Source organism: Pollachius pollachius (genome assembly GCF_949987615.1).
Source record: "Pollachius pollachius genome assembly, chromosome: 7".
Classification (NCBI taxonomy): domain Eukaryota; kingdom Metazoa; phylum Chordata; class Actinopteri; order Gadiformes; family Gadidae; genus Pollachius; species Pollachius pollachius.
In genome coordinates this window covers 24,496,438-24,524,382 of record NC_136940.1, presented here as the reverse complement: position 1 = coordinate 24,524,382, position 27,945 = coordinate 24,496,438, and the positions used below count along the sequence as shown (strand labels likewise).

Sequence of the window (27,945 nt, the reverse complement as noted above, 5' to 3'; positions counted from 1 at the left end):
GTAGGAATATTATATATATTTTTCTCCTGGAAGTACCCGAATACACATTTTCCGTATGTTATAGCGTGTCTAGTGAACGGCATTTGAAATTGGACACCGCTGGCTTTGAGGCCCTCGCTCTGGTGCGGAAGGATACGTGGTTGCGTCTGACAATGTGGACGGAGGTGGTGAAGATGTCTGCGAGAAGAATGAAATCATCTCAATTGTAACAACAAAAAGGAAGACGCGAGATTAGTAAATATAATAGATTTGTTTGCACACAGACTTGTTCCGTTGTGTCCAACACGTGGCAGTGGGACGAGAAGCGGGCTGTCGGGGGCATCAAGAAGACATTACTGTGATCCGAGGTGTTTCATGCACTGAGGTCGAAATTCTCTTGAAGTTTTATGTTTTTTCCCCCTGCGAGTCTGCTTTTCTTTTTCTGTTGGATATCACACATCTAAAGAGAAAAGGTAAAACAATCATTTTGCAACCCTTTACGTGTGAAGTAGCCATTGATTTTTTTGAGTGTTTCGTTGCCATTTATTTTGACGCCTGCGAGAAAACTTTTGGGAATGTGTGTTTTAAAGCGGGGGATGTAAGTTAGTGTCTCGTTCGAGGAGCCCCAGTGTGTGGTGGTCTCCATCGACCGCGGACCCGGAGCAAATCACTCCTTTGTCCTGCTAAAGACTCCTCTAACACCGGTCCAAACCGAGCCCCGCTCCGCTGCTGGCCGTGCGTCTCCCGCACTAGCCTAGCCTGCTACACAATGTATAGAAACAAGCCCAACGTTGCGTTAGATTAACCATTAGTCCGTTATTTTTTTCATAAAAAAACTTTAATATGCACTTGTTTTAAGATGTGACTGCAAACAAACGGGTTCTTTAACGCGTAACATGGCCTTTTAAAACAGTCCTCTATGGAAGTGTCTGGTCACTGGCTAGACTTTTATTTTATTGCACATTTGGCAGGAAATTCCTCATGCCCCCACCCCCACCATCTCCACTGAACTCTCTTAATGCACAACTTAGACCCCGAACCGAGACAGCCCCACAACATGCAGCATCGTTTAAAAAACCTGCACTTATACCCTGCCACACCTCTGGGTTTTACACATTTGTTTAAAGTGATGTGGGCATCGTTTGATAGTGTCACCATGACACATAAATGGGGGATAGTGCAGCAAGCATCACTATCTGGACATCAAGCTGGAATAATCCACTTCTCATGTCCCAATATTTACATTTAAATGGACTGCTAAACATGTGGCCAGTGATGGAGGGACACGTTTAGAAACGGGGCTTCGGGTGATTTTACATCAATGTCTTTGTGCTAGCTCGATTTTTTTCTTTTAGCAACTGTTGATTAGTCCATGTACCGCTGAGGAGGGCATGGACAGCCTGCTGCCATTGTTACAACTGTAATAACACCTCAGACACTTTTTAACACACTGTCCATTCATTGTCCCCGCTTATTTGTATTTATTTTATTTATCCTATTTGACTGGGCAGAGGAGAACTATCAGCCAAACCCATGCTCCATTCGCTTTTCAATTTACAAACTTGCAGCAAATTCACCGATTGGGCCAGTGATAAGATTTGCCCCAAATTCCCAAGATGAGATAATAAAGTCACTTCTGTGTGTCTTATTGGAGGCACAGCTTTCTTTGTGGAAGGTGCGTTGCCCTTTATGTTTTAAAGGAGTGACATGGACTACCTTCTTCGATACCCCTCTAAACGTCCACACATGACGTTTGTTCATTCACACAAAATTATAACCATGATATTTTAACTGATCGATCCTTCCCGAATTTTTTGAGATTGAGGCTTTGGCCTAAATTTGTGTCCTCTATGTCTACTTTACCCTTAAGTGTGGAAATGCAATTTAAGTCCCACTCCTGGACTATTTATACACTTAGGGCTATACGTTTTGTTTGCCCACTTCATGCCTGTCTCAAGGTTAGATAAATTCACAGAGCACCATGCCCAAGCTAGACTGACCTGCACTAAGGGCCTAAGAAACGCATGTATTTTCGTGTGCTTCGTTTATGGAGAATTACATTTTTATTAAAAAAAACACAAGTCACAAACACCAATACCGCTAAACTCCAAAATTGAGACGGTTTTTATTTATTTACGTGAACAATTTTTTTTTATTTTTTTACCAACGATCATTTGTGGTAATGCTAGCACACAGAGAGAGACTGTAAAAGCACACCACCTGTTGGTGTCCGAGTGCCTTTTATTCCCCCGTTCACTCCCATTCAGTGAGAGGCGGGCAGAGCCACACTGCTCAGCATCACAGAGCTGCCCCGGGCTCTCGTTTGGAATGCAAAACACAGGGTAAATCCAGTGTTCACGCTTCCTGTGTCATTTGACAAGATTCCGTCGGAGTTGACATATGGTAATTTAAGAATAAAGTGTTTGCATACAGTCATCATTTCTGCCTCTCATCACCCCATTTCCTTGGGCTAACAATAGTTCCAATTATGTATGTAATTGTGAATGTATTGCCTTCTTTTTTTTGTCTCGTAGATTATGACTGACGTTAAGTTGTGTTATTTGCCTGGAACACAAACATTAAGACACCTTTTTAAGTGATTGCCTAGCGTTTTGACTACAGGCAGTGTATTAATCTCTTCGTGTCAGTTTGTTTTTCACACAACCTTTTTGAAAGGCTATGTTTTAGTGGGATCAGCATGTTGGGTAGACATGCAAAAATAAATGTTAATGCTCAAATGTCTATTTTTCAGTGCTGTTCTGTTGTCCAAGCAATACTGATTCAGGCCTTGTATTAGACGAAGTTTGTAATGCAGTGATTCATAATTATTTTATAGTGCATGGTCTCAAAAATGAATGTCATTTGTGTAGGCATGGTGTTGATAATGCTGGTTTAAAATGTTACGGTTTAAAGAGCATTTGTAAATTATGGAAACAAATCTGGGATCTAGTAGCTTTTAACCACGGCCATAATTCTCTAATGGCATAAACTAATGGCATACAAAAACAGATCTTCTACATGGCCAATCTCAGTCAAAACCTTTTTTTTTTGTTCTAGGACATGCTCATGATGCTTGATATCTGCAGTATTGTGCTACTCATTTTTTTTTCTTATCAAGACACATTAACTTGTGTGTTTTTTTTATTTTATTTATTTTTTGTCGCTAGTTCCATTAAAAAAACGGTATCTGCAAATCTCTCTCGTAGGGTTTATTAGAGACTAAAGGGCATGACCGAGAAGCAGCAGCACAGAATGGCTGCAGTTGGGACAGACAAGGAACTCAACGACCTCCTGGATTTCAGTGCGGTAAGAGAGCGGGCTGAGAGTGGCCTGGGTGCTCTGAGTGGCATTGGGGGGGGGGGGGGGGGGGGATGAGGCTATAGGGTAGAGGCAGAGGAGGGCCCAGCCAATGGTCTAGTCATTGTTGGGAGGTGGGCTGGCGGTCAAAGAAACCTTAAAATAACGGGACACATTTCCAGTCAGTTTAATTGATCAATTTTAACAACAGATAATTACACAAGCTTGGCAAAGAGTAATGCCATCAATTTAGTTGTATGATGATATGAAGCATGGATAATTGTTTAATCTTGCTGGCTGATCACGGTACATTTATGGGCAGAAAAATCTGTATTTTAGGTGTATTGGTTAAATTGATGATATTGGGCTCAAACAAAATCCCTTTCATTTGGCAATATAGTGCCCACTCAAGCTTGGGGTGATGAACAAAATGATATTCCATTATCATTTTGTGCCTATCGATCAGAATGACATGGAATTCATGTTTTAGTATATTCAGCAGTATGTTATCACTAGAACTATTTGAGAATGTATCATTGGGGATTTGGATATCATCACCCATTAGGTAGACTTTATTTTTTATTTTTTAGAGGTTTCATCTCATTCAGAATCCTGGCTCAGCCTTTAAGGAACAATCAATCTATACAGCTCAGCATGAGAAGGATCAAACTCCCAATACTTAACTATCTCTCTAATCCACATCATCAATATTTAATTCATATAGACCAACTCTTGATCTCCCACTGATCGCCGGATAGTGCATGAGATTATAGAGAAATGCATGCGTGTTCGCAAAGATTGTAGAGAAATGGAACTTTATTATTGACTCAATGCAAATATAGGCCTTCTAATCTCGGTCCATATTTAGTACAGTTAGCCCGTCGATAAGAATATAAACAAACAAAAGAGCAAGTGGAAAACACAGGACGCTAGAACTCGTTTTCTGTGTTGCTTTTGTTCATTCCTTTTTTTTACGTTGGTCCGTTTGTTTGTTTTTTTGGTCCTTTTTTCGGAGGGTGGCTCGGTTCAATTGAGGCGGAACAACTCGTAAAAAAAAATACTGAAAAGCGTGTAAATGTGATCTACCCTTAGGAGATAAATTTCTTTTGTTTCTTTTTGTTTTTCTTTCCATGTTTTTCTTTGGCTTATTCTCCCCTGCTAAACCCAGTTTGATGGTGGATGATTATCTCTGAGATGCCCTTCGTTGTACTCTCCAGATATCCTCTCCAGAGCAGTCCTGGGTTGCATTCACTGTCTGTCTTTTTATTTACCTCTGTTTTCATTTGTTTCTAAAGCCTTTGTTGAGCTCATTGACATCCACGTCTCCCAGGCCCGAAGGAGCCTAGTCAGGGTTTTCTCTCTAATGGTGTGTTTTGAATAAATTGAATGGCTTGGCAAGACAAAATAGTCCTTTATGGATAATTATTGCATACGTGGAACCGATCTCTAATTCTAAACCATGAATCCCAATGAAGGAATTGTTTGTCAGCAGAGTCGGAGGCCTCCGAGACTTAAGTGTTGTTACAAAAGTCTTAAATGCAATACATCCAAGCCTGATGGTGTGTGTGTGTGTGTGTGTGTGTGTGTGCGTGTGTGTGTGTGTGTGTGTGTGTGTGTGTGTGTGTGTGTGTGGCTGGGGACATTCCGCCACTCGTCAACATTTTAATCTAGTGTTCAGGCTATGGCTGTTGTCAACATAGTTCTTTTTATACTGGTGAAGGAAACCTGCTAGTCGTTTTGGCCACACTTAAACTAAGCGCTTCAATTCTCCATCCAAAACCAGGGCCCGTGGAAAACAGTTTGCAGGAGGTGCATGTTTTTAGTTCCTTTGGAGCAGGGAAGTGTGTGTGTGTGTGTGTGTGTGTGTGTGTGTGTGTGTGTGTGTGTGTGTGGGGGGGGGGGGGGGGGGGGGTCTTGAGATTGATCAGCTGCCAATTTGTATCAGCAGCTGTGAAGTTTAAACGTGACATTGATAAATGAGTGAGAAAGGTAGCACAGCTCCAACAAATGGTCTTTTCTTTGAGTATTGAAATGGTAGCTAGTCGGAGAGGCCTATTATTATTATTAGTAGCATTATTATTATCATATTTTTTATTACTTGGCACATAAATGGGCAAAACCAAAATGAGTGGGATACTTCCAAAATTATTTGTTGAAGGTTTTCAAAAAATAACAATAAACATAAATTAGTGTTGGGTTTAGCGAGACAGACTTTACTATTTTAATAATCTCACACTGGTGTCTGTAATGTTGTTCCTGTTTTTGTGCATTGGTTTGTGGTATACATAATAAGACTTAAACCTTGCAGTTTGTGGCAATATTTTAGTTATCCCTGCAAGCATTTAGAAGCAGATTATAAACAATATATGGGCCAATTAATATGCTGTTTGAAAAAAAAAACGTGAGAAATTGTAACCTGATGTTCATTGATCAATGTATGTACTTTTGAAGAATATTCAATATGAAGTAGTCATTGTCTGTTGTGTTATTATAAATCTCACATTTACTTTGATGTCTGTAATGTTTCATCACAGGAGAGAAAGCGATCACTGGTTATTTCCATGTGACTTGTATTAACGTCACATGGAAATAACCACAAAAGAATGTGATCTCGCATACTAGTAAAAATAGGATGTGAGAAGGGTGTCTTGCTGTGCTTTGTTACTCAGCGTGGCTCTCCCTTCTCTCGTAGATGTTTGCTCCTCCTGTGGCCAATGGCAAGAACCGCCCCATCACCCTCGCTAGCAGTCAGTTTGGCGGATCAGGTGAGCTCATACAAATCATGCTTTTCTCTTAACCTTTCCTCTCTGCAAACTTCAAATGTGCAGTTCTACATGCTACATTGTAACCGAACATCCTTACCGTATCGCCTTCGCCAGGGATTGATTGTTTCTTACTCTTCTTATTCTTAGTCCTTTTGGATAAAAGCGTCTGCCAAATGCCCTAAATGTAAATGTTCATTCTATATGTGTACACGCTGATATACTTCACAATCAAGGTACATTTATTATAGTGTGAATGCACGGTTCTTGTCGTCCGTCCTTAAAATGATAATGTCTACTTTATGCCGGATAAGAGTTGGCAAATGCATTTCAGGATAAATATATTTGGGAAGTCTTAGCCTTTATTTTACCTTTGGGATATCCTTTGTGGTTTGGACATTGTGGGCAGTTTAATTGGACATTTCACTTCTGTTTGCATGCAACAGCCTGCTCTATATGTTATGAAGAGCGAGTTCATTTATATTATTTGTTAATGGCAATTAGAAGAAGGATAGAAGCTTGGGGATACAATGTCTTCCAAACTCCGTTAGAAGTAAGAAAATGTTTATTACAATAAAATAGGCTGCTAAAATAATGGAGGGGGGGGCTGTTGGATTTTTTTTCTCATATAAATCTTTCAGGTGTTGCGGGGGTTTACACATTTTTCAATTAAAACTCACTTTTGTCCCAATAGATTTTTCTTCCTTTTTTTTCCCTTTTTTTTTTTTTTTTTTTTCTTTTTTCCACCGAGCCATTTCAAAGTGTAAAATGGCTGCCAGTTTCCTCCTTCACAACACCTGAAACCTGCGAGTGAGCCCTCGCTCTCTGCTGAATGTTATTAGTAAGTCGGGGCTGTACCGGTCCCCTGTCACCCTGCCAACCTGCCGCGTGAAAGAGAGTCGCACTCCCCAGAGTGCGAACTCAGCCACTGAGGAACAAAGGCAAAAAAGAGGAGGGAGGGGGTGGCTTGTGGACTTGAAACGACCTCCCGCCCCCACCACCTCCTCCTCGCTCGGCCTGAAGTGTAAAACACCCCCCCCCCCAGCACGGCACAGGGCTCTCCCCCCACTGATCTGCAGGAAATGGCTCTAGTCTGAGACAATGCCCCCCCCCGCCCCCCAGCCTCTAAACCGGCCCAGCATGCGGTGAGTGGCCGGAGAGAGGCACAGGGCGGCTGAATGGGGGGGGATAAGCCCTGGAAGGCCGGATTCGGTTTGTTTCTATTACAGCGGGCAATTACTTAGCAGCAAGGAGTTAATTCCTGTGCCACCCCCCCCCCCCCCCCGCCTTCCCCAGAAGTCCTAAAGTGTGCCCCTTGGTCATTGACACCCATTTGAATGCGATACTTGAGGCTGTCACATTTAACTACAGGGAACTCCAGGTATCCCCTAATAGCACTGGAGAGTAAAAGTGCAAACATCTACACAACTCCGCGCCTGGAAAGTCCTGTAGATGCCGGGTATCATGACACTGTGCACCGCCTGCGTAGAGGGTGGAAGTTTGGCCACCGGTGTGTTGAGCTGTTTGGGTTACCAGGAAGTGTGTCCGGTATTCCGAGTGACCACATTTTTGGGCCGTACAGTGTAGAGTTATGTGTGTGTGTATTTATGCCTCACACACACACACACACACACACACACACACACACACACACACACACACACACACACACACACACACACACACACACACACACACACACACACACACACACCCCTCCCAGCTGTAGCTGTAGGAACCCCTACACACACTCGACACGAGCGAATGTAAAGGCCGGCGCGTCCCCTTTCTCCCCCCCCCCTCCCCTCTTTGGGTGACGTCACGGCGGCGGCGGCTTGTTTACCGCGGGAACGGGCGGCCAGCGGCCCAGCGGACCCCCTCTATTCATCAACACAAAAGTGCTCGGAGGGGGGCTAATTGCATTAGTCGTGCTTCTTCCCCCAGCCAGAGCGTTGGTAGGGGGCGGGAGACGGAGCTGGGTGTTGTGGGTGAGGCAGGGGGAGAGGAGAGAGGGAGGCAGAGGAGGAAGGGGCGGCTGTGCGATCCATAGCAAAGGTAGTTTGTGTGTGAGAGAGGGAGAGAGGGGGGGGGGGGGGGAGAGAGGGGGAGAGAGGTGGAAGCTGAAAGAACCAGAACCCAGAGGCCTTGGAGCAGGCGTTCCCTCTGTCACCTCTGCAGCTGCTGACCAGACCCCCGCCCGCCCCCCTGCCCGCCCGCCACTACCACCAAATACACACAAACACACACACACAGACACACATGTGTTTTCCACCAGACTTTAGGAAACTGCTTGGGGGAGGGGGGACACCGACTTCACTGGTGGCAACACTTCAATCTTCAATGGTGCACTTTGAAACCATTAGCATTGAAGAAACCAGGGTTTGCAAGCGAGAACCCGGGCTAGGGATATATATCTATCCATATTTTTTTTAAGGTGTAAACATGATTTTCCCCTTTGTTTTAAAAAAATACGTACATAAAAAAAAAAGAGTGGGCTAAATTTGGGCTGTCTTGAAAATGTACGACAAGGGGCTGCGTCTGCACAACCACAGTAAACAACATTGTGAGTTTACACATGTGGCCTTTCTCACCGTCCGGTTCCTCTTTTGAACTCTCACACATTCTTTCTCTCTCCTTCGCCCTCTCCCCTTACACACATGCACACACACACACACACACGCATGCATACACATGCACAATAGCACACACACATGCACAATAGCTCGGCCACGCACACACAAGCGCACACAGTATTGAGCATTGTTCCCCAGGAATTACACTGTGCATTAGTGTATAGCAGCTGTAACAGCCTAAGCCCCGAGATTGAAGACACAAGAAGGATTTTTGGCTTTGCTCTTAAAGTAAATTAGATGTTTCCAGTGCTTGTAACTTGTGGAGGCTTTTGTGGCTTAGAACAAGAATATTCTTCTGGGCTTACACTCAATAGTATTTGCCTCGCTTTGTAGAATCACTGCAGGCTTACTCACAGTCACACCTCCATACAGACAGAAATACATGCATGCAGTCATACATCCAGAGATCCTCTTATAGGCATTTAGCCACTGACGTTGATAACGTCTCTCGCTAATTGCGCCATGTGTCAGAGGTGAGGTTTAATTGAGAATGTAGAAAAATGCAATGGCCTGAGAAAACCCATTTGGCCACACCTGCGTCTGTTGGACGGTGGCGGTGTTTTTTTGTGTAACGACGCTTTATTTTTAGTAATAAACAGAATTAATTGCCGCGTTCCTTTCCGGTGACACCGGTGCTAAGTCACATGACGACGGACCAGAACCGGACCAGCAGAGAGATCTAATAAACGAGGAGATGCTCTGAGGTTGTCTGCTCGCCGCTGTCCTCTCTCGTCGTCGCAGGGTGCTGGCCTGCCATTGGCTGGCTCGGCTTCAGTGTCTGCTCCACAGTTCTCCACCTTGTTTTAATTGCCTCGGAGTTAATTACTCCACTAAGTGTGAAACTATGTTGTCAGACTTCTGCTGCACTACTGCTCCCTCTCTCGTGCACTCTGGTTCTCCCCCGCTCGCGTCTCCTTCTCCTTTGTTTCTGCTCCCCTGCTGGCCCGTGGGGGGGGTGTGTTCTGGAGGAGGTGGTGGGTTGTGTGTGGAAAACAACATTGCACATGAGCAGAGCTTATAGACGCAATAACGTGTAACTGGAGATGACCGAAACCGTCGTATCAAACACCAAAACGCCCTCCGTCGCGATTGATCGGAATGTATCTCGTTCCCGAACTGTTTTTTGTCCGTCCAGAATGTTTTTACTCGTGGTCTCACTGTAGGTTAACGGCTACCGGCCAGGAAATGTCCTGCTGGTTACTACTGGTCCTACTGGTTACGGAGGAAAACGCGAAGTTGACATCAGAGGGCTTATCATCAAACGTTGAGATGGCTTTGTTTGGGTTGGGATCTCCTTGAGGAAGACCGTCCTTCCTTCCTCACGCCAACGGCTCACAGCTCTGTCCGCGGCGGTGTCTGCGCGCCCGAGTGCCGTCACCGTTATTCAGAGGTGTGTCCGTCACGCGCTCCCCGTCGCGTTGGAGGCGTCGCTTTATTAGCGCCACGGCCGCACGGCAGCCGCGCGCTGACAGTGAGTGAGCGGGGCTGATCTTCTGAGGTCCCCCTCCCTCGCTCCGAACCCCTCATTCCCCCCCCCCCCTCCCCGATTCTCCACGCCATTGGCATCAGCTCCATAGATCACGGCTGTCGCAGCATGTGTAGGTGCTTGCACCGCTCTGTTAGTCTCATCACTCATTCGCACTCGTCAGCCAGGCTGCTGATCTCGCCCAGACCTCTCTTGCACTCCCTCGCCCACCCTCCCCCCCCCTCTCTCCCTCCCCCTTCTCCTTTCTCCTCGTTTCTCTCACTCTTGAGTCTTCTCTCTCGTTCCATCCTCTCTCTCGCGCACTCTCTCTCTCTCTCTCTCCCCCTCCCTCCCTCCCTCCCTCTCGCTCTCACGCTCTCACACATTTTTTTAATTAGGCAAAAATCAAAGGCAAAATATGAATATTCATAAGGAAACCACATTAATATGCACAATTATGCAAATCAGTATGCAATTAAGCCTTGTGTCTCCAGAGAGCCTGGATGGCATTAGCGCATAAGACTGGGAGAGGGGATGATGGGGGTATTTTGGAGTTTTCTGCTCCACCAATCTTTTGGAGGTTTTTATTTTTTTTCCGCCACTTCACATTGGTCCTTTGTTTACTTTAAACATATCAGTACCTGGTAGTTCTTAAAGCCTAATTTAGATTCTAAACATATTTATGTGCGCCTTTGTCTGTAATTGAGCTGCGGGTTGGATGGATGAATGAGATAAAATTGCAGTTCAGGTGAGGACACATTATATATGATTATGTTTCATTTTGAAGAAGATAAAAGGACATCTTCTGCTCTGACGTAAGCACCCACTGGGAAGGCAGCATTCAGTAAAAACTCACATTTATGGATCTATCTCCCTTAAATAGTTTTTTTTTTTTTATGCGTTTAATGCGTTTATAAACAATTCAGAACGGGCAAATGCTTACAATAGATAATAATTAAATGTATTACAATTATTATTGTTATCATAATTAATTACATCGTCTTATCAGTTAGCCTTTTACATGCTCACCCCAACCTAGGTCTTGCGATCTCTCTACCGGTTTATAACATAATAATTAATTAAAAACATAATTAACAAATTAAATGTTGATATAATCTGTGGAGTTTCTTCCCATTTCATTCTGTGTTGTTTTAAGCATGACGTTGTTGCGCTGGGTATAACCTGTTTTATTATACATTATTAAGCCTTTGATCAAGACAAGGCTTCATTGCTTCCTGGTTCTCCTGCCGCTCAGTGCTAACGCCGTGCCTCCACCATATGATCCATTGCTACCCTGGTTCTACCCCTGGTTCTCCTGCCCCTAATGCCTTGTCTTCCATCTCTTCCTCAGCTCTTGATGAGCGCAGCAGCTCTGGATCCTGGGCCTCGGCAGAACAGAACAGCCCCTCCTTCAACCAGGGACGGGTAAGCGCCACACACACACACACACACACACACACACACACACACACACACACACACACACACACACACACACACACACACACACATGTATATATATATGCTCATACAAGCACAAGCGCATACTTGGACAGGCGTACACACGCATGCACAGGAGGTGGCACTTGCTATTTTTATCCGATCATCAATACCTGATGTCACGGTGAAATCTCGCTCTCGCTCTCACTCTCGCTCGCTCGCCATCTCTGTCATATTTCACAAATGTGTCATCTGACGGAGGGATCACTTGGCCAGAGCTCGCTCCCTCTGTGTCTCTCTCTCTCCCCGTGTCTCTCTCTCTCCGTCTCTGTGTGTGTGTCAACCATCACAACAGCTTAGTATTTTGGCGTGCCGCGTGCCAGTTATAATTTGGAGCGGCAGATCTACCTCCATCTATAATGGCTTTGGCGACGGCTCTGTGTATTGGCACACGGTTTGCTAGCCCCAGTACCGCGATGGAAGCCCATCGATAATTGCAGCCTCACATCCGCCGAACTGTCTTGGCACAACTCTGTGTAAATACAAGAACCGGGGGGGGGCTCGGGGGGGGGGGGGGGGGATAAATGCAGCAGACTTTGATTACCACAAGTTGATAATTAAGAATGTCGGCGTTTGAATCCCCCGAGTTGAAGCAGATATCTTGTTGGCATGGATGCCCTCGGTTGCTGTGTGAATAAGTGTGTGTGTGTGTGTTGGGAGGGGGCTGTTCTGCCGAGTTAAACAGTAAAAAAAAAAAAAAAAGGCGGCAGGCTGGGTTTGATGTGTTTGGGTTTTGTTCAGGTGTGTCCTTGTTTGTGTGCGCATGTGTTTTATTTAAACCAAAGGTGTGTTTGTGATGGTTCCTACAGAGCTATGGAGAAGGACCCCACTACAGTGACCATGACAGCCTGTCCTCCCCCTTCCTCAGTGCAGGAATCGCAGGTATGAGCCAAACTCACTCCAAAGTGGCCAATATTATCATTGAAATCTATTTCCTACACTAGCAAACGAATAGCTGCCGCCATCATAATGTTACAGTAATGTCATCCAAATGTGAAAATAAGTTATTTATTTCTAGTGGTTCATTTTTTTTTTTTTTTTAACTAATCCAAGTTGTGTTAAAATAGTTGCATACTATTATTCTGCAGTGGTACTGCCTGTTTTTTTTTTTTTACATTTCCGTTATGACCGCTAAATTGTTATCTGGGCAGCGAAGTGTGTGTGTGTGTGTGTGTGTGTGTGTGTGTTGACTCGTTGAATGTTGGAGATGTTAGGCTACTGGAGCAGAAAGACTCCCCAGGGTTTAGTCTGGCAGGCGGCCTCATGCAGCTGAGCGTACGAGAAAAAAAACTGGATGGGGGAGGGTGAGGGGGTATATATCTGGACTTTTTGTACTTTCGAAAACCTACTTTTAATTTGTTCCGTCACACACCATTGCATCCGGCGTGTCTGCACGGCCCAGTGTCTTAGTGGGGTATTCGTTCAGACTATTGTGCTCCTCCCTCTCGCAGGTAAAAACGAGAGGCCTCAATTCGGCACCTACGGCGGCCCGGTGAGTCCCCGTCCTCCCTGCTGCTCATTCTGAACATTCGTTAGGAGTAAAAAAGAAAAAGTGGTTTCTCACTTCTCTTTTCACGTGAAACAATTTGAATGCGTGGTCGTTTTTTTTTCTCTTTTCTTTTTGTTTTGAGTGTTGCTTCCCATACCCATGACCGTATTCTCATCAACCCCCCCGCCCCCCTGTTCCCTTCCAGCCTGGCTTCCTCCCCAGTGACATCGCCATGCCCAACCCAGAGGCCATGTCCCCCTCTGGCCTCAAGTTCTACCCCTCGTACCCCACCAACCCCAGACGAAGACCCCCAGATGGCAGCATAGGTGAGGAGCAGCTTCCCACTCCTTTCCCAGTACAACGCACACGGCCTTGCATAGAGAGCTGAAAAAACCAAGCTGAAATGTAGATTCACCAGCTAGTATTGAGAGGCACTGCAGCCCACCAAGGAACCCAGGTGTCACATTTAAAAGCGGGCGCTTTGTGATGTCACTGTGGTGACTTTACAAGACGCGGTCTGAAGCTAATGACTGCGGTCTGAACCCTTGCCTCTGTGCCTCTGTTTCGCACGCAGACACCCAGCCGAAGAAGATTCGGAAACCCCCTGGCCTGCCGTCCTCGGTAAGAACCTGTTTGCTCTCCGCCGTTTCTCCATTTTCTATTTCTCTTGTCTGTGTCCTCTCGCCGCGAGGTGCCGCACACGGCGGTGCTCCGGCGCCGTCTGCCTGAGCGTGTTGCACGGCAGTTCGGGTTTGAGGGCCCGTCTGCCATCATCAGACTCAGTCAGACGAACCCGGCTGGCTGTCAGCGCCCGGGTCGACTCCGCGAGCCGAACCATGCCCGCCCGTTTGCACGTCGGCGCTCCGTGTGAAGTGGCACTGGGGTGACGTACGCGGGGTCTCTGGTTGACAGGGGGGGGGGGGAGGGAGCCCGTGAAGGACTCGAGTCAGGTGTGGAGAAGAGAAGAAGTTATCTCCTCGCCTGTTAGCGTACGAAGGAGGAGGAGGAGCTGCGGTTGGGAGGGGGGGGGGGGGGGTTCAGACCACAGGGGGGAGTAACGGGGGATCTTGTAATCTGTGGTTTAGCATTGCTCAACGTGCCGTCTCTCTCTCGGGGACGGCAGAATTCCTACCAGCTCACTGGAGATTATGATGGAATACGAGCAGCAACTGGAGGAAGCGCTTCCAGATTAATAGCCCATGTGATTGATTTTTATTCGATTTTCCAAGGCTATTTAGATAACAATAATGGTTCATTTGTTATTATTATCGAGCTATTATTATTAATTATTATAATAACCCTTTCCTGAATTGTTTCTCTTTATTTGCTGTATTGAAATACAGCCGAGGGAATGCAAGGCATGCAATCTAATATTATGCAATTGCGTGTCATTTTCAGTCAATCTTCTCTCGATTGCCATAGAAAACGGATAATAAGCACAGCAGAAATGTGTGATAATGTTGATTCGTTAAGAAATATGTTTGAAGTCCCTTGAGCAGCTTACATGTACACGTTCTTCTCACAAGACCTTATTTATCTCCAGAGTGTCAGGTGCCTGTGCAAAAGCAACATGGCTATGGATGGCTGCGGTACGCCACAACCGCTGCCTTAGCTGCCACGGAACCGTCAATAACAAATACAGGCATCACGCGTGCATCTTCTGTCACCCAGACCAAGTTTTAGGCCGAGTCACTGGCGCTCGGGTTTCAAGTCCCCCACAAACCCAGCACCCTGTCCAAACACAGCCATGCTCCTGCTGAGAAGAGTCTGGGACGAGAGGTTGACGCGGTGTATCTCTTGTGTTAAACTAACAGTCTGTCACCTGTTGGGTCTTTGTGTGTGTCTCTGTGGCGCTTGTGATGTGGTACAAGGTGACGCTCCTTTCTCTTGAATATATATTTTTTTTAACATGGACACCCACACTGTGCAACATTTCCCAGCAGTGTGAATGATTGTGCATGAACCCTTACCACTACCCTTCATACCCCCCTCCCCTCCTTCTCGTACACTGAAGCACATTGCCATCCCCCTTCCCTTTCAACCCACGTCTCACCACATGATAGTCCGGGTGGGCCTCCCCCTGGGACTGACCCAGTTGTGGGGCGCAGGCTCATGAGGCCTGTGAAGGCAGCGTCTGAGCTCAGATTAATGACTGCTGATGATGATGATCGTGTGGTCTCCCCTCCCCCCTCTGCTGCCTCACTATATCCTCCCTGTCCTCTCCACCCCCAAGCCTCATATATACACACACACACACACACGCATACACTCAGACTTTGTGTGTGTGCGTGTGTGTGGGCTTGTGCGTGTGTGTGTGCGTGGGTGTGGGTGTGTGTGTGTGTGTGTTACTGTTTTATGTTTCCTGTTTACTAGTCTGAAACCATTGAATTGAGAACTATAGCCGACATGCTTGCCAAAAGACTTGGGAAATACCCGTATTAATTAAGTGGCGAGATGTCTTGCTTAAACAAACGCACAGTTTCCCCGCTCTGGTCCGGTATAAACATGGCTTCCGCCATGGTAATGAACTGTTTGTCCCTCCATGTTAAAGCTCCTTTCCTATCCTCTCAGAAACTGCCTGACCTCTCTAATCCACTAATACCTGTCCACCAGATCACCCCTCTCTCAACTCCCAAAGCCACAAACAAACAGCTAAAGAAACTAATCTCCTGACCACTTGTTGCCTATTGTGTACAAAAACCCATTTTCAAATCTTCCCTTCCCTCCGACGCTAGTCCCCTCTGAGTCTCCGTCCCTGTCTTCATAACCCATGTTTATTGCCAACTGTTGGGATCTTTGCGCGGTCATAACCCGAATTGCATTAACCCCCTATTAGCAGAGGATTTTACCCTAGAAATCCCCTCTCTTCCTGCGAATACAATTATCCGGCAGCAGCAGTGACTGCCAGGTCCTACGCTCTGGTCTGCGGCGGTATAGGAGCCGGCTGTATTGTTCTCTACGAGCGGAGCAACGCAAAGCCTTTTGTTGAATGAAGCCGTCTCCATCATGTTTTGTCCTGAATTAACCACCATTATTTTCTTAAATCCCCCGTTTCCTTCACACTCCCCTGGCCGTATCAAGCTTTGTTTAAGACATTTTGGAATACCTTCATCTGTCCCCCACAACACCACCCTGTATCTCACCGAGCATTTCATAAATCATCAGGGCTTACACGCACACATGCACACGCACACACACTCGAACACGCACGGCTTTCGTGCCATCCCCAAACCACTGCAAGCTCGTTTCTCTCTCCCTCTCCCCCTCTCTCTCTCTCTTTGCCTCTTTCATTTCTCTTTCTCTCTCTCCCCCTATCTCTCTGTGACTGGATCCCAGCCCCCATCTCTCTCTCTCTCTGTCTCTCTCTCCCTCTCTATCGCTCTCCCTCCCTCTCTCCTCTCCCTTCCTTAGCCCAGCTGCCTGTGGAGTTGGACGTGGTCCAGGAACAGGCAGATGGCTCTGTAATTAGAAGTGCATCTCTCCATTCCCTTTCCACTTCTCCCTGTTAAATCAAATTACAGAAAAAAATCCCTTTTCTGGATTAGCATTCTTTGCAGCATAGCCTTCGTTCTCTCGTCTTCCTCTCTGTCGCTCTCTTCCGCTCCTTCTCTCCCTTTTCTGGTACTTGGGAGAGGAAGTGATGGCGCAGGCTTTGGTGCGTCTGCCTGTATGGATGGAGGGAGCACATCAAGTGTATTGTCACTTCAAGCACAGCATCAGCCCTCTCTCTATAGAATTGCATACGGGCGGCTTAATGGACGCCATGAGAGGCAAATATAAAATGCTCCATTTCATTAAAAGCAGATTGTGCATCCACACTGTGCGCGCACATTAAAAACAAAGGAACCCTGCAAAGGTGCGGTTGATGCCGTATGAACAGCGAGCCTGGAGGTGTGTGTGTGTGTGTGTGTGTGTGTGTGTGTGTGTCGCTCTAGCAGGGTGTCTATAGGGAGGAGGTGTGTAGCGGGCAGTGCGAGTGCGATGCCACTGGGCCCCTGGGAGCAGGAGGAAGCTCTCACTGTGTTTTGGGATTTGAGCCGTGGCTGTGCCCAGCATGCCATGGCCACGGTGCTCCCCTTCACAGGCAAGCAGCCGACCTGCCTGCCGCGCTGGCAGACTCCCCCTCGCCACCTAGTGGCCACTCTGAGCCACTGCAAACGGATTGCTTTTCAGTGTTGTAGACAAACCGTTTCACTACTTTTGTGTTTCCCCCTTCGTCAAAGCTCTCGGATTCTGCGGGAGACATGTTTCAAGTTGGGTTTGGAGTCATGCAATGTGTCGGGGATGGAAAATTGAACGACTGTTTGATGCGCAGGTATACGCTTCCACATCTGGCGAGGAGTATTCCAGGGACAATGAATACCACGGAGCGAAGCCTGGATCCGTCTACCCTGGATCCTTTTACATGCAAGGTAACGTAGCCCGGATAATGTACAGGAACGCCGGAGGTCCTCTGTGACGTTTGGGTGCAGACGTGGTTCTTTCTGTCTTTTTTAATCTCGGCTATTGTTCCTCCTCCAGAAGACTGGTCATCTTCCGGCTACTCAGCGATGCTGGGGAACTCTCCTCACATCGGACAGCCGGGCTCCTTCTCGTCCATCAATCCCCAGGACAGGATGGTGAGTGGCACACCTGGATCTCAGTCCCGGTCTGACCCCAGTGTCTTTCTATGTCCTGCCAGGCGTCAGGTCAATACACCCCAAGGGTTCTGCTGTACAGCAGAAACTAATGAAATCTGCCCGGTAACGGTATCTGCTGTTTTTTGGTTAAGTAATGGTAGCCGTGTTTTTGCGAGACATTTTACCCTTTTAATTTTGACATTTTTGGGTTATACGTTTGATGCTGTTTTTTTATTTAGTTTTATTTTTAATTGTACTTTTATCAGCGTTTCTTTCTAGGAATTGTGCTACTTAAGCGGTTTGTTTTCTCATGTACCTCCTCTGCAAGCTCTTTTCCCGAAAACGCTCGGTAAATCAAGTTTAGCATTGGTCTGTTAGCATCAGGGCCATCCCTCATCGAGATGGATGTAGGTCACAATGTTTAATCTTCTGTGAGCGCTTTTGCCTAACGCAGCTGCTTGTATCCTTCTCCAGAAGCGTCACCCCCTGCCTCTGTCCCCACAGAACTATCCCCTGCATGGCAGCGAGGTCAACGGCTTCAATTCAGTCCCCACCACCTACAGCCACACCGCCATCCTCAACGGGGACGGTATCATGGGTGAGGCCGCCACCGTGGTTCCTTCACTCGGAGCATGAGCGACCCGGCAATGATTCCTGATGATGATTCGTTATTTGGATTGTCAATCTTTGTCAACTTTCAATCAATCTAATTATTATTTTAAAGTGCAGTCCCGCCATCGAAACGGCCTCAGAACACTTCTCGATTTAAAAAAAAAAAAAAAAGTGTGATTTTAGATATTTGTATCATTTGTCTGGTCTGCGTTATTGTTGCGTTGTGAGGTTATGTCTTTGTATTGAGCGTTAACACGTGTGATCTTTTGTTTTTCCCCGTAGCACCCAGACAACCGGTCAACAGTTCGGGCGATGAGATCGGGAAGGCTCTTGCCTCTGTACGTTTAAGCAGCCTCGAAATACCCCCCCCCCCTCTCCCTGCGTCTCCTCCTATCCAATTGGTTTTGTGAAACCCGATTTATTTTTCATTGTGTTTTATTGGATTCCTTCAATGTTCAGATCTACCCTTCGGACCAACACAGTAACAACTTCTCCTCTGCTCCTTCCACTCCTGGTTCCCCTCAGGGCATCACAGGTACAGTCACGTTGAATAAGCATGCGCCCCGTACATTGTTCTTTAAACATTTGGACTGTAACAACCAACGGATGGATTATCATTTATCAGACAATTTGGCCAAGGGATAAAATCTTGTAAATTAGCTGATCATTTAAAGCTTTGTTTGATGAATCAATACGTCTACAAATGTCCTCTTTATGTTTTGGTCCCTTTGTTTAAGGTGATTTAGTATACATCCTTGACAAAGGAGCAATGGCACTTTCTCAGGAAGTTCACTAGCGCCACCTGCTGTTGGACTTTAGCACGGCGGTTGTGAATTCACCTCTTCTTCTGCTGTCGTTTCAGGAGCTCAGTCCCAATGGCAGAGACCCACCACACCCAATTACGAGGGGCAGCCACATTCAATGGTATGCTCACACGCTCCTCATCCATTCCCCGTTTGGCACGATGGTTAAAAAAAAACCTGGATATACATTTTGCTTGTATCTGATTTTTGCATTTCCCGCCACTGAAGCAAAACAAAATCGAAGACCGCTTGGAGGAGGCTATCCACGTCCTGCGCAGCCACGCGGTGGGGCAGTCCGACATGCACAACCTTTTGAACGTCGTGTCTTCCGTACACAACGGCCTGGGGGGCCTGTCTCCGGCCTTCTCCAACGCTGGCCTGCCCCTCAGCAGCAGACATCCCGCCATGGTCAGTTCCCCCCCCCCCCCCCTTCCCGACCCCCTAACACCGAGGGCCAGGCTCACGGTTCTGGGTTCAATCCACAATGTCCCCAATCTTGAGCAAGAGGCTGAACCCCTTGAATTGATTTGTTTCCGTCTGGGTCCGTGTTTCAATGGCTTTCTGTTGGATTGAGTGGAGCCCCAACTGTGCAGCTTCACGTTTGCTTCATGTTTTTGCCGGCACATCTTACAGGCATTGTTCATTACTGCAATATTGGTCAACGTTTATTAATGTTATAGTTTATTTGGTTGCCTGTGGCGTAATGACTAAGTACATTCAGGGCATTCATAGTAATAACTATAGTTATAACTGTAATAAATAGTAATAGCACATGTTGGTCCTGAGGCTGAGCAGGTAGATCCACTGATGGAGACGACGACGTGTGAAGCATCGTGGGAATGACCCCTCGCCCGCCTCTCTATCTCTCTCCCCTCCTCCCCAGGGGGCCAATCACCACGAGGAGCCCAGCGGCCTGCCCCCCAGCAGCGCACTGCTGCACAGCCACCACGCCGCCGGAGCCCCACAGACAGCCGGGCCCCCAGAGGCCTTCTCCTGTGAGTCCCACCCACCCCCCCATTCAAGCTGGTTGCTGCTCTGGTCGTTCCAGACGGTCGACTAGCGATCGCCGGTGTGGCTCGTGATGCCTCGCGTCCCGTCGTACTGCGGTTAAGGCTCAGTCATGGTTTCATGTCGGCGCAGCGCGAAGGGGGTTACGGACCCATTGCGTCCTTGCGCACCGTCCTAGCGTCCGCCGCAAGGGCGCGACGTGCGGTTCACAAAAATTGTAGCCCTGCTTCGAGGCGCCGCAGCAGCAAGGGCTGGGATTGGCTACCCCCTAAAGCCCGACGCAGAACCAAAACGGGTTCCCGTCTGCGTGGCGGCGACGTGGAGCCATGACGGAGCCTTTACACCGCTCTGTCGGAGGCTCAACGGCTGATCCTCGGGGGTGAATGACGGATTTCTGCCGGCGTTAGGAGACACGCTAGAGCCTCAATATGTAATATTGCGTTCTGTTGTATGGTCTTCAGTAATAATAATTACAACGACATTTGCATTATGTTATTCGTATGCCAACTTCTCAAGAACAACAATGGTGACCAAGCTGGGGTCGTGTGTAGAGAGACGCCCGGGAGCAGTGTCGTCCCTCCCCTGGAAGCCTGACCCCTCTGTGTCGTGACCCCTGACCCCTGCCTGTTCTCTCCCCCCCCCCCCCCCCCGCCCGCTCAGCTCTCCCTGGCTCGGTGGCGCGCTCCACACACTCCTCCAGCAGCGGCGACATCAAACGCGAGGACAAGGAGGACGACGACAACTCGTCCAACGCGGACAAGTCCGAGGAGGAAAAGAAGGAGGCCCAGAAGTTGGCTCACACCAGAAGGTAGGAGGCCGCCTTCCGAACCGCACGCAGGCGGCGGGACTTTGAAAAGGAAATACGGGCCCCGAGGCTTCTGACGTTGTTAGAGGGGCCTGTCGGTGATGTACAATATAAGGACCTGGGATGCGGTCTTCATTCATTGTTCTGTTCAGTCCCTCGCTTTGCAGAGGCTAAACTCAATTTATTTACTCGCTGTGACCTTTCTGAAGTGACACCGCCACCGCAGGCACCGTATAGTTTTTAAAATGAGTATTCGTCTTCAAGTTGCTGTAAGATCAACCATAAGTATTGCATATTAGTTCCCCCCCCCCCCCGGGAGTAGCTATTCAGGGGTTCTGTTATAGAATCACTGCTAAACGACTTTTCGCAATATTCCTGGAGGGATGAATCAATAATTTAGCGAGAGGACACACAATTATAGCCCTTCTATCTGCCCTTTGCATTCAGAACGCCTCACCTAGACTTTGCAGTTCAAGAAAGAGTCGGGAGGGAAAGCAATTCTGGGTAACGTCGGGAAAGAATAACACAATGGAGCCGATCATGAAGAGCATCGCAAACCACGCGTGTATACAGTACAATATCAGACGCATGCGGGAGCACTGGTATTACCTGTGAATCGATGTTAGACGGTATTTAACCAAGTAAACGTTTTATTACCTGTATTATTCTGTAAGTGTCTCTCAAAAGAAGTCTTCCCTGCATGAGGGGATGGAGGAAGGAAGATGCCGTCGGCTATGGGACAGGATTCAGATCTGTGGTCTATGTGTGCATCTGTGTTCTCCTCTCTCATTTCCCGGCGGTAGCTCAGGCTATGCTAGGTATTTTAACCCTGTCAACACCCCCTTCCCCTTGTCCCGTTTTCAGAAAGGAGGTGTTGGCCCTCCAGATCCTCTCTGGCCTTTCAGACCAGAATGATCATGATGATGAGTAAGTCGCTCTAGGAGACCATCCAGTTCATGTGCTTCATGTGTTTCAGACTGTAAATGACAAGAGCACATGTTTAAAAGGTGCAGGTGCCAGGGGACAGCATTGCACTGCAGAGTCTCTAAGGGAAAAAAAAACGGGACGATTTAGAAATCGACGCTGCCAAATCTTAGACTTGCTGTGTTCAAAAACGCTTCCTAGATTGTGTGGTTTACCTTGAGGAACTAATGTCCCCCTTTCTAATGGGGGATACAGAAGTAAAAGAAAAATAATCTAGTCAACTGCTGCTGTTAGGCCATTTGGCAACACAGTAGTGCCTAGGGCCCTCGGATGTCTTTCATTTTTCATGTTGGGTGGAACATGCTCTCGCTGCCTATGGTGAGGAAACCCTAGATCATCCAGCACCGAGTTCACCTGTTGGTTATCAATCTCCTGCGATGGACAGAGCGTCAGACTAACTCTGACCTGGCAGGGGGATGGTACATTCGTATCGTCCGGTCACGAGCAAACCGCAACAACACCCAAAAAAATACAAGACGGCTTTTTGAAAAGGTTTGCCTAATCCGTTCCTGTCTCTTCCTCCCTCCCCTCCCCCCTCCCCCAAAACAGTCTCGAGGACGAGGACGACGAAGACCTCCCCCCCGAGGTGAAGATGGAGCGGGAGAAGGAGCGACGGGTTGCCAACAACGCCCGCGAGCGCTTGCGGGTCCGGGACATCAACGAGGCGTTCAAGGAGCTGGGCCGCATGTGCCAGCTGCACCTCAGCAACGACAAACCTCAGACTAAGCTGCTGATACTACACCAGGCGGTCAACGTGATACTCAACCTGGAGCAGCAGGTCCGAGGTCAGTGGGGGAGGGGGGGCGACCAATCGAGGTGTTTGTCTAGAGGATAAGAACGATAAAGGAAATGCATTCAGTAAAAAGTGTGTGTGATTAACAAAAGGAAGCATGCACATATTCATATGCACACATTCGTAAACGACGTAATTAAATACGAAAAGTCCAAGTAACCTTTTTTCCCCGACATATCCTACACCTGAAACATGAGTCGTTCATACAAGTGCAGGAGGTGTTACTGTCGTTCCTCGTACTAATCGGACTCGTTGTTCTCCAGAACGCAACCTCAACCCGAAGGCGGCTTGTCTGAAGCGGCGCGAGGAGGAGAAGGTCTCCGGCGTGGTCGGGGAGGGGGGCATGCAGCTCTCGGGCCACCCCGGCCTGGGGGGGGATGGCCACAACCCCGTCAGCCACATGTAACACCAGGTGGGTGCAGGGCCAGCCAGCAGGGCTGGGGCTCCTTATAGGGCTGCTCGATTATGGAAAAAATCCTAATCACGATTGTTTTGGTCAATATTGAAATCCCGATTATTCAAACGATTCTTTTTTTGGTTTGAAAACATGATGTATTCATTCAGCATGTCTCTATCAAAAACACTTTGTAATTGAGAATTTTGAATTTTCCCCTTAAAAAAATACACAAAGTGGTAAATGTTTAAATCTAAAATAATGTACAGATACGTATCCAACTGTTCTGCACTTTCTATAAAATAAAAAAAAACGATTGTTAATTGTGTGATCGTTTGACGCTAAAATCTAAATTTGATTAATCGCCCAGCCCTAGCTCCTTACATTCAGGGCGTTTAGCAGACGTTTTATCCAAAGACACTTACATTAAGTACATTCTTCAGAAGAAGGAGAAACAATATATCGCTGTCGGTACAGTTAGGATGTTGACAGAACCAAGTGCCAAGCACTAACAATCGCTAGGCTAACCCATTCCCCGTACACAACAAAGGATAGGATAAGACAAATACTACACAATACTGAGTCTTTTTCTAAGTGCCAGGACGCACAACATACAATGAGGGGGATGGGAGGGTGGCTATCCCTCCTATTTAGAGTCTAGGTGAACTTTGAAGTGAGTCCTTAAGACCTGGACCCGTTCTCCGTGGACGACCCACAGGTTACGGAACACACTTATCACCTTGATCATCGGGATATTACCCGACATCAGTTAATATCACCATATTACTCTGGATTGGAGGGTCACTGGAGGGTCACATTGCTGAGGGGCTAATTGGACATTTAAAGTATTATATCAGGCTAAAACTAGTTCCTTTCCCTCTAACGTTCGAAACTTCAATTTTACATAATAGTACAGGCGAATCTTCATTCATTAATTTACTACATAAAACTTGGTTTTACATGAAGCTATCTAAGTTTAGTGATGTACCAGACCATTAAAAAGGATCAGATGGAATCATGCCCCGCCTCTACAACCCTTTTTTTCTATTTCCTCCATTGTGGTCGGCTTTTAGGTTTAAGTATGTTTTGTTCTTGTTTCCACAGATCTGGTGGGATTCACCTGGCTCTCAGAGGATGTGGCCTTAACTGATTCTTCCACCCCACTCTTCTCCTCCTCAAGTGTGTGTAGATATGGATGTGATTGTGTTTTGTTCTTTTTCGGTTTCAAAATGCACACACACACACACTAGTACACACACGCACACTGCCAAAACTGACAGCCTATTTCGTCGCCACACTCTCGATCATGACCACCAGCTTAAATGTGAAGAACTTTCAGCCTTTTATTTGTTTTTTTATACATGTTAAGAATATGTTTTTGTTTCTTTTCGTTTTGACTTTTGTTTGATTTTCTTCCACAACCTGATGGAGTGTCAGAGTACTTAACGTCCTGCCACAAACCTGGGACTTCATACACTGCCGAGAGGTATTCTGGTAAAGGAAAAAGAGAACTGACAAAAGACAAATTTGATGATGGATTTGTGCCTAATTGTTACATGTTTTCTATAAGACATTTAAGCAAATTGCTTTACGTGTGGAGAAACTTTGTTGTAAGGGATTGCTTGTGTGTATGAGCAATTATTTTTAATGTGGTATGTCCTTCCCAGCGTGATGGTACAGTCTTACATATGTTATGTAACCAAGCCCAGGGCTGATGTCGAATTGTCATACATTCTGTTCATATATATATTTTTTTTTCCCTATTTCCTTGCTTGTAAGAGTTTTGGAGCAGTGCACCAATGTTGCAAGGGAAAGATCAAATGATTTGACAATTCAAAAGAAAAAGACAAACTCTTGTGGACGGCGAGAACCCACTGACCCATACAATTAGTGTGTGTGTGTGTGTGTGCGTGTGTGCCCCGAGACCCTGACCTGTCCCGTGAAACCTTTGGAAAGAGAGGGCATCACTCTCCAAGCTCATCCATAGTGGGTCGAATCAGTTGCCTACCAAGCCCGTTCTCATCGATTGAACATCAACTCTATTGTGACTTCAGTTCTCCCTCGTCGGCGCAGGAGGAAATGCTGCTTTATTTATTAAAGCATCGGTGGACAAAGACGAAGCACAGTTGTAAATATTAGACTTAAGATTATGGGTGTACGCGTGCAGTGCATTTCCGTTCCTGCGATGCTGGTGTAAACCATAAGCGAGAGACGCGTGCCACACCAAGTGATCAGTCACAGTCGCTGTTACTTAAACGTGACGTGGTTTTCCAGAAGATGCCAGCAGACAATTTGTGTCTCTTGATTGACATTCTAAATAACCTGAGAGCGATCTAGGTTGCTTTGATTAAGAAATGTAATCGGCCCTACAGTTGTAGTAGCAGATAACACTAGATACTTTATTTTCTAAAAAAAGAATAAAAAAAAGAGCATTCCCAGTTGGCCCCTCCCCCTTGGACCTAAGTACGTTGCTCCGTCGTCGGACTGAGACGAGATCGGTGTGTTCATTCACCTCCTCTATACATGAATCGGATATTTCACTTACACGTCGGGCAAAATTAAATATATATATATAAGAATATATATTTTTTTGTTAGTCTATACACTTTAGATTTCTAAATATCAAATGGCAATATTAGTCAGAGGTTTAGAGTGTACTGTAGGAGAGTTGAGTGGTGAGGGGATATTTGAGATTTAGTTGAATTTGAAAGTGAATTCAGCTGTCTTTCTCAGCTCAGCCTAGACGACAGAGACCCCCAGATCACGTTGGGAAGGAAGTCAGATATAGCGCTATAATCCATTTATAAACGTTTTCCCTCCATGAATTGATCCTCTAAAAGTGATGAAATGGTCCGGAAAAAAAATATTTTCCATGGTTTGAGTTAAGGGAATTTATAAGATGTATTTGAAGTTACTCAGATGATTTTCTTTCTTGTCCTTTTTGGGAGTGTGTGGATGGAGTACGTGCCGCCGTCCTCACAGTGATCTCGCTCCCTCGGAGTGAGGCACCGTGAGGCTTTTTGCGCGAAGGGATTTTTATTTTATTTCATCCCCCCACTCCCTTACAGTAAATATGCAACTGGTTTGTGAATGTAGCTGCCATTCAAATGTGGGTCTCCTCCATTTTCACATCATATTCCTTGGGGTTTGTGAGTCCAGTATCATTTTCATATCATTTAAATAGTTTTCTTGTGTCCACACTCGGGTTGCCGCCGTGGTGCAGCTTGCTTCAGCATTCTGTGTGTTTCTTTTGGAGGCCGTCATCGGTGTGAGAGTGTAAGATAGAAGATGATATGGAGATCAAAAACAGTGTTATTGATTGTGATACCTTCCCCATTTCACGTGGTGAATGATCTCGACGAAATGTTTATACCGACTGAAGGCGGAGTAGCCTTCTTGTGTGTCCAGTTATCATAGTATTGTTGAAAGAACTAAGTTGAAAATTGTAGAAAAGGAGACGATGAAAAAAAAAAAGACTTATACAAATCAATAGTGTGGCCTTTTTCATTCTCGAGACTTAAGATGTCATGATGGGAGAGTGATACCTTATCAGTGCCTGAACTTGTATTTTCATTTAAAACCGTTTTCTTTTGTAAACCATATCATTTCATTAATCATGGGAGATCTGAGAGGTACCTGTCCGTCCACCCCCCCATTCCCCCCCACCCCTTTATTTTCTTTCAGGAAGAAGTCTACATGTTATATACAGACCATTTCCTTCAATGTATCTAGTTAAACAAATAAATGAAGTGTAGTGCTTGTTTAGTTTTTATTCCTCTCTTAATTATTCAACTGGATTACGACCATATTGTCCAAACTGCTGTTTGAGTTAAGTTTGTGGATGCAGGTTATACTTTAATTTTATATTTTCTTCCCCCTGACTGCACCATATTGCCAAACCACTCAGCACTACTGGTTTCCAGAGACTCTGGTGTCAAGCACTCCTTCTGTTTCATGCACAATGGCGTGTCGGTCTGTGCGCGGCTTCTGTGTCGAGCCATGGCCAACTGGATTGCAGACTTTTTGTTTTTTAGTAACTATCACCAATTTTCCCCTGAATATCACGGTGCAAGTAAACCACAGTAATGTGCATTATTATATTGACTGACCCTTACCTTTAATCTGACGCCACTCTTTTAGGACTTTTTGCAAGAGACTTTCAAAAGGTTGTTTTTGAGGTGATGTTATTTCACAAAATTATAGGCGTTTTAGACATGACTATATTTCTGTTCCTGAGGAAAAGATCTCATGCCATTTAGTATTCTGTGAACATCCCTAGGGCCACGACATTCAGCATTCGGGCTGTATTCTCACTCATCGGATGGGGCCAAATACAAGGGGTTGTATTACCGTTTTATACCAAGTCTTGACATGTGCTGATGAAAAATGCTTTGTTGACAGGCCCTTACTTTGCTACAATAAGGTGTTAATATGAATTTATTTCAACCCCCGCCCTCCCCATTATTATTTTGTCATGTATTTGTTGAACTAAAAAGGGAGAGGGAGATTGATTGATTGATTTATAAGTGTTGAGAAAAAGTAGATCCATAGCTACGGAACAGACATCTTACTTAAACGGAGTGAGGACGACTTCATGACTGCTGCAGTGTCCTCAGAGTGCCTCCAATCCCAGTCTCCTTTTCTTATTTTGTTTATATATTATATATAAAGTAGTTGAACTGTCCTGTATATAACAGTAATGTAGCAATAAATGTGCCATTTTTAATAACAGAACTATACATTTTCCAATGTCTGGCTTTTGAATCTTGTATACATAAAAAGAAAATAAAGGAAAACATTGT

The 27,945-nt window shown here is 46.1% G+C and overlaps 1 protein-coding gene across 4 annotated transcripts; it reads left to right on the top strand.

The window, feature by feature from the left end:
- The first annotated feature begins 10 nt into the window (after nucleotides 1-10).
- Nucleotides 11-27,945, top strand: tcf3b (transcription factor 3b). 4 transcript variants are annotated; one of them, XM_079739152.1, is made up of 21 exons: nucleotides 11-452; nucleotides 3,186-3,285; nucleotides 5,969-6,041; nucleotides 11,488-11,561; nucleotides 12,446-12,518; nucleotides 13,088-13,128; nucleotides 13,331-13,451; nucleotides 13,700-13,746; nucleotides 17,441-17,537; nucleotides 17,650-17,744; nucleotides 18,249-18,342; nucleotides 18,639-18,694; nucleotides 18,816-18,891; nucleotides 19,219-19,280; nucleotides 19,388-19,567; nucleotides 20,043-20,154; nucleotides 20,828-20,975; nucleotides 21,837-21,899; nucleotides 22,506-22,741; nucleotides 23,013-23,161; nucleotides 24,248-27,945. In XM_079739152.1, exons 2-20 carry the CDS (start codon nucleotides 3,208-3,210, stop codon nucleotides 23,153-23,155), a joined length of 1,869 nt encoding a protein of 622 aa, XP_079595278.1. In that variant the 5' UTR covers nucleotides 11-452; nucleotides 3,186-3,207; the 3' UTR covers nucleotides 23,156-23,161; nucleotides 24,248-27,945. The 4 variants fall into 4 exon arrangements, with proteins under 4 accessions (XP_079595278.1, XP_079595277.1, XP_079595279.1 ...); XM_079739151.1 differs by having other exon boundaries at nucleotides 12-452; nucleotides 17,647-17,744; XM_079739153.1 differs by lacking the exon at nucleotides 21,837-21,899 and having other exon boundaries at nucleotides 12-452; nucleotides 17,647-17,744.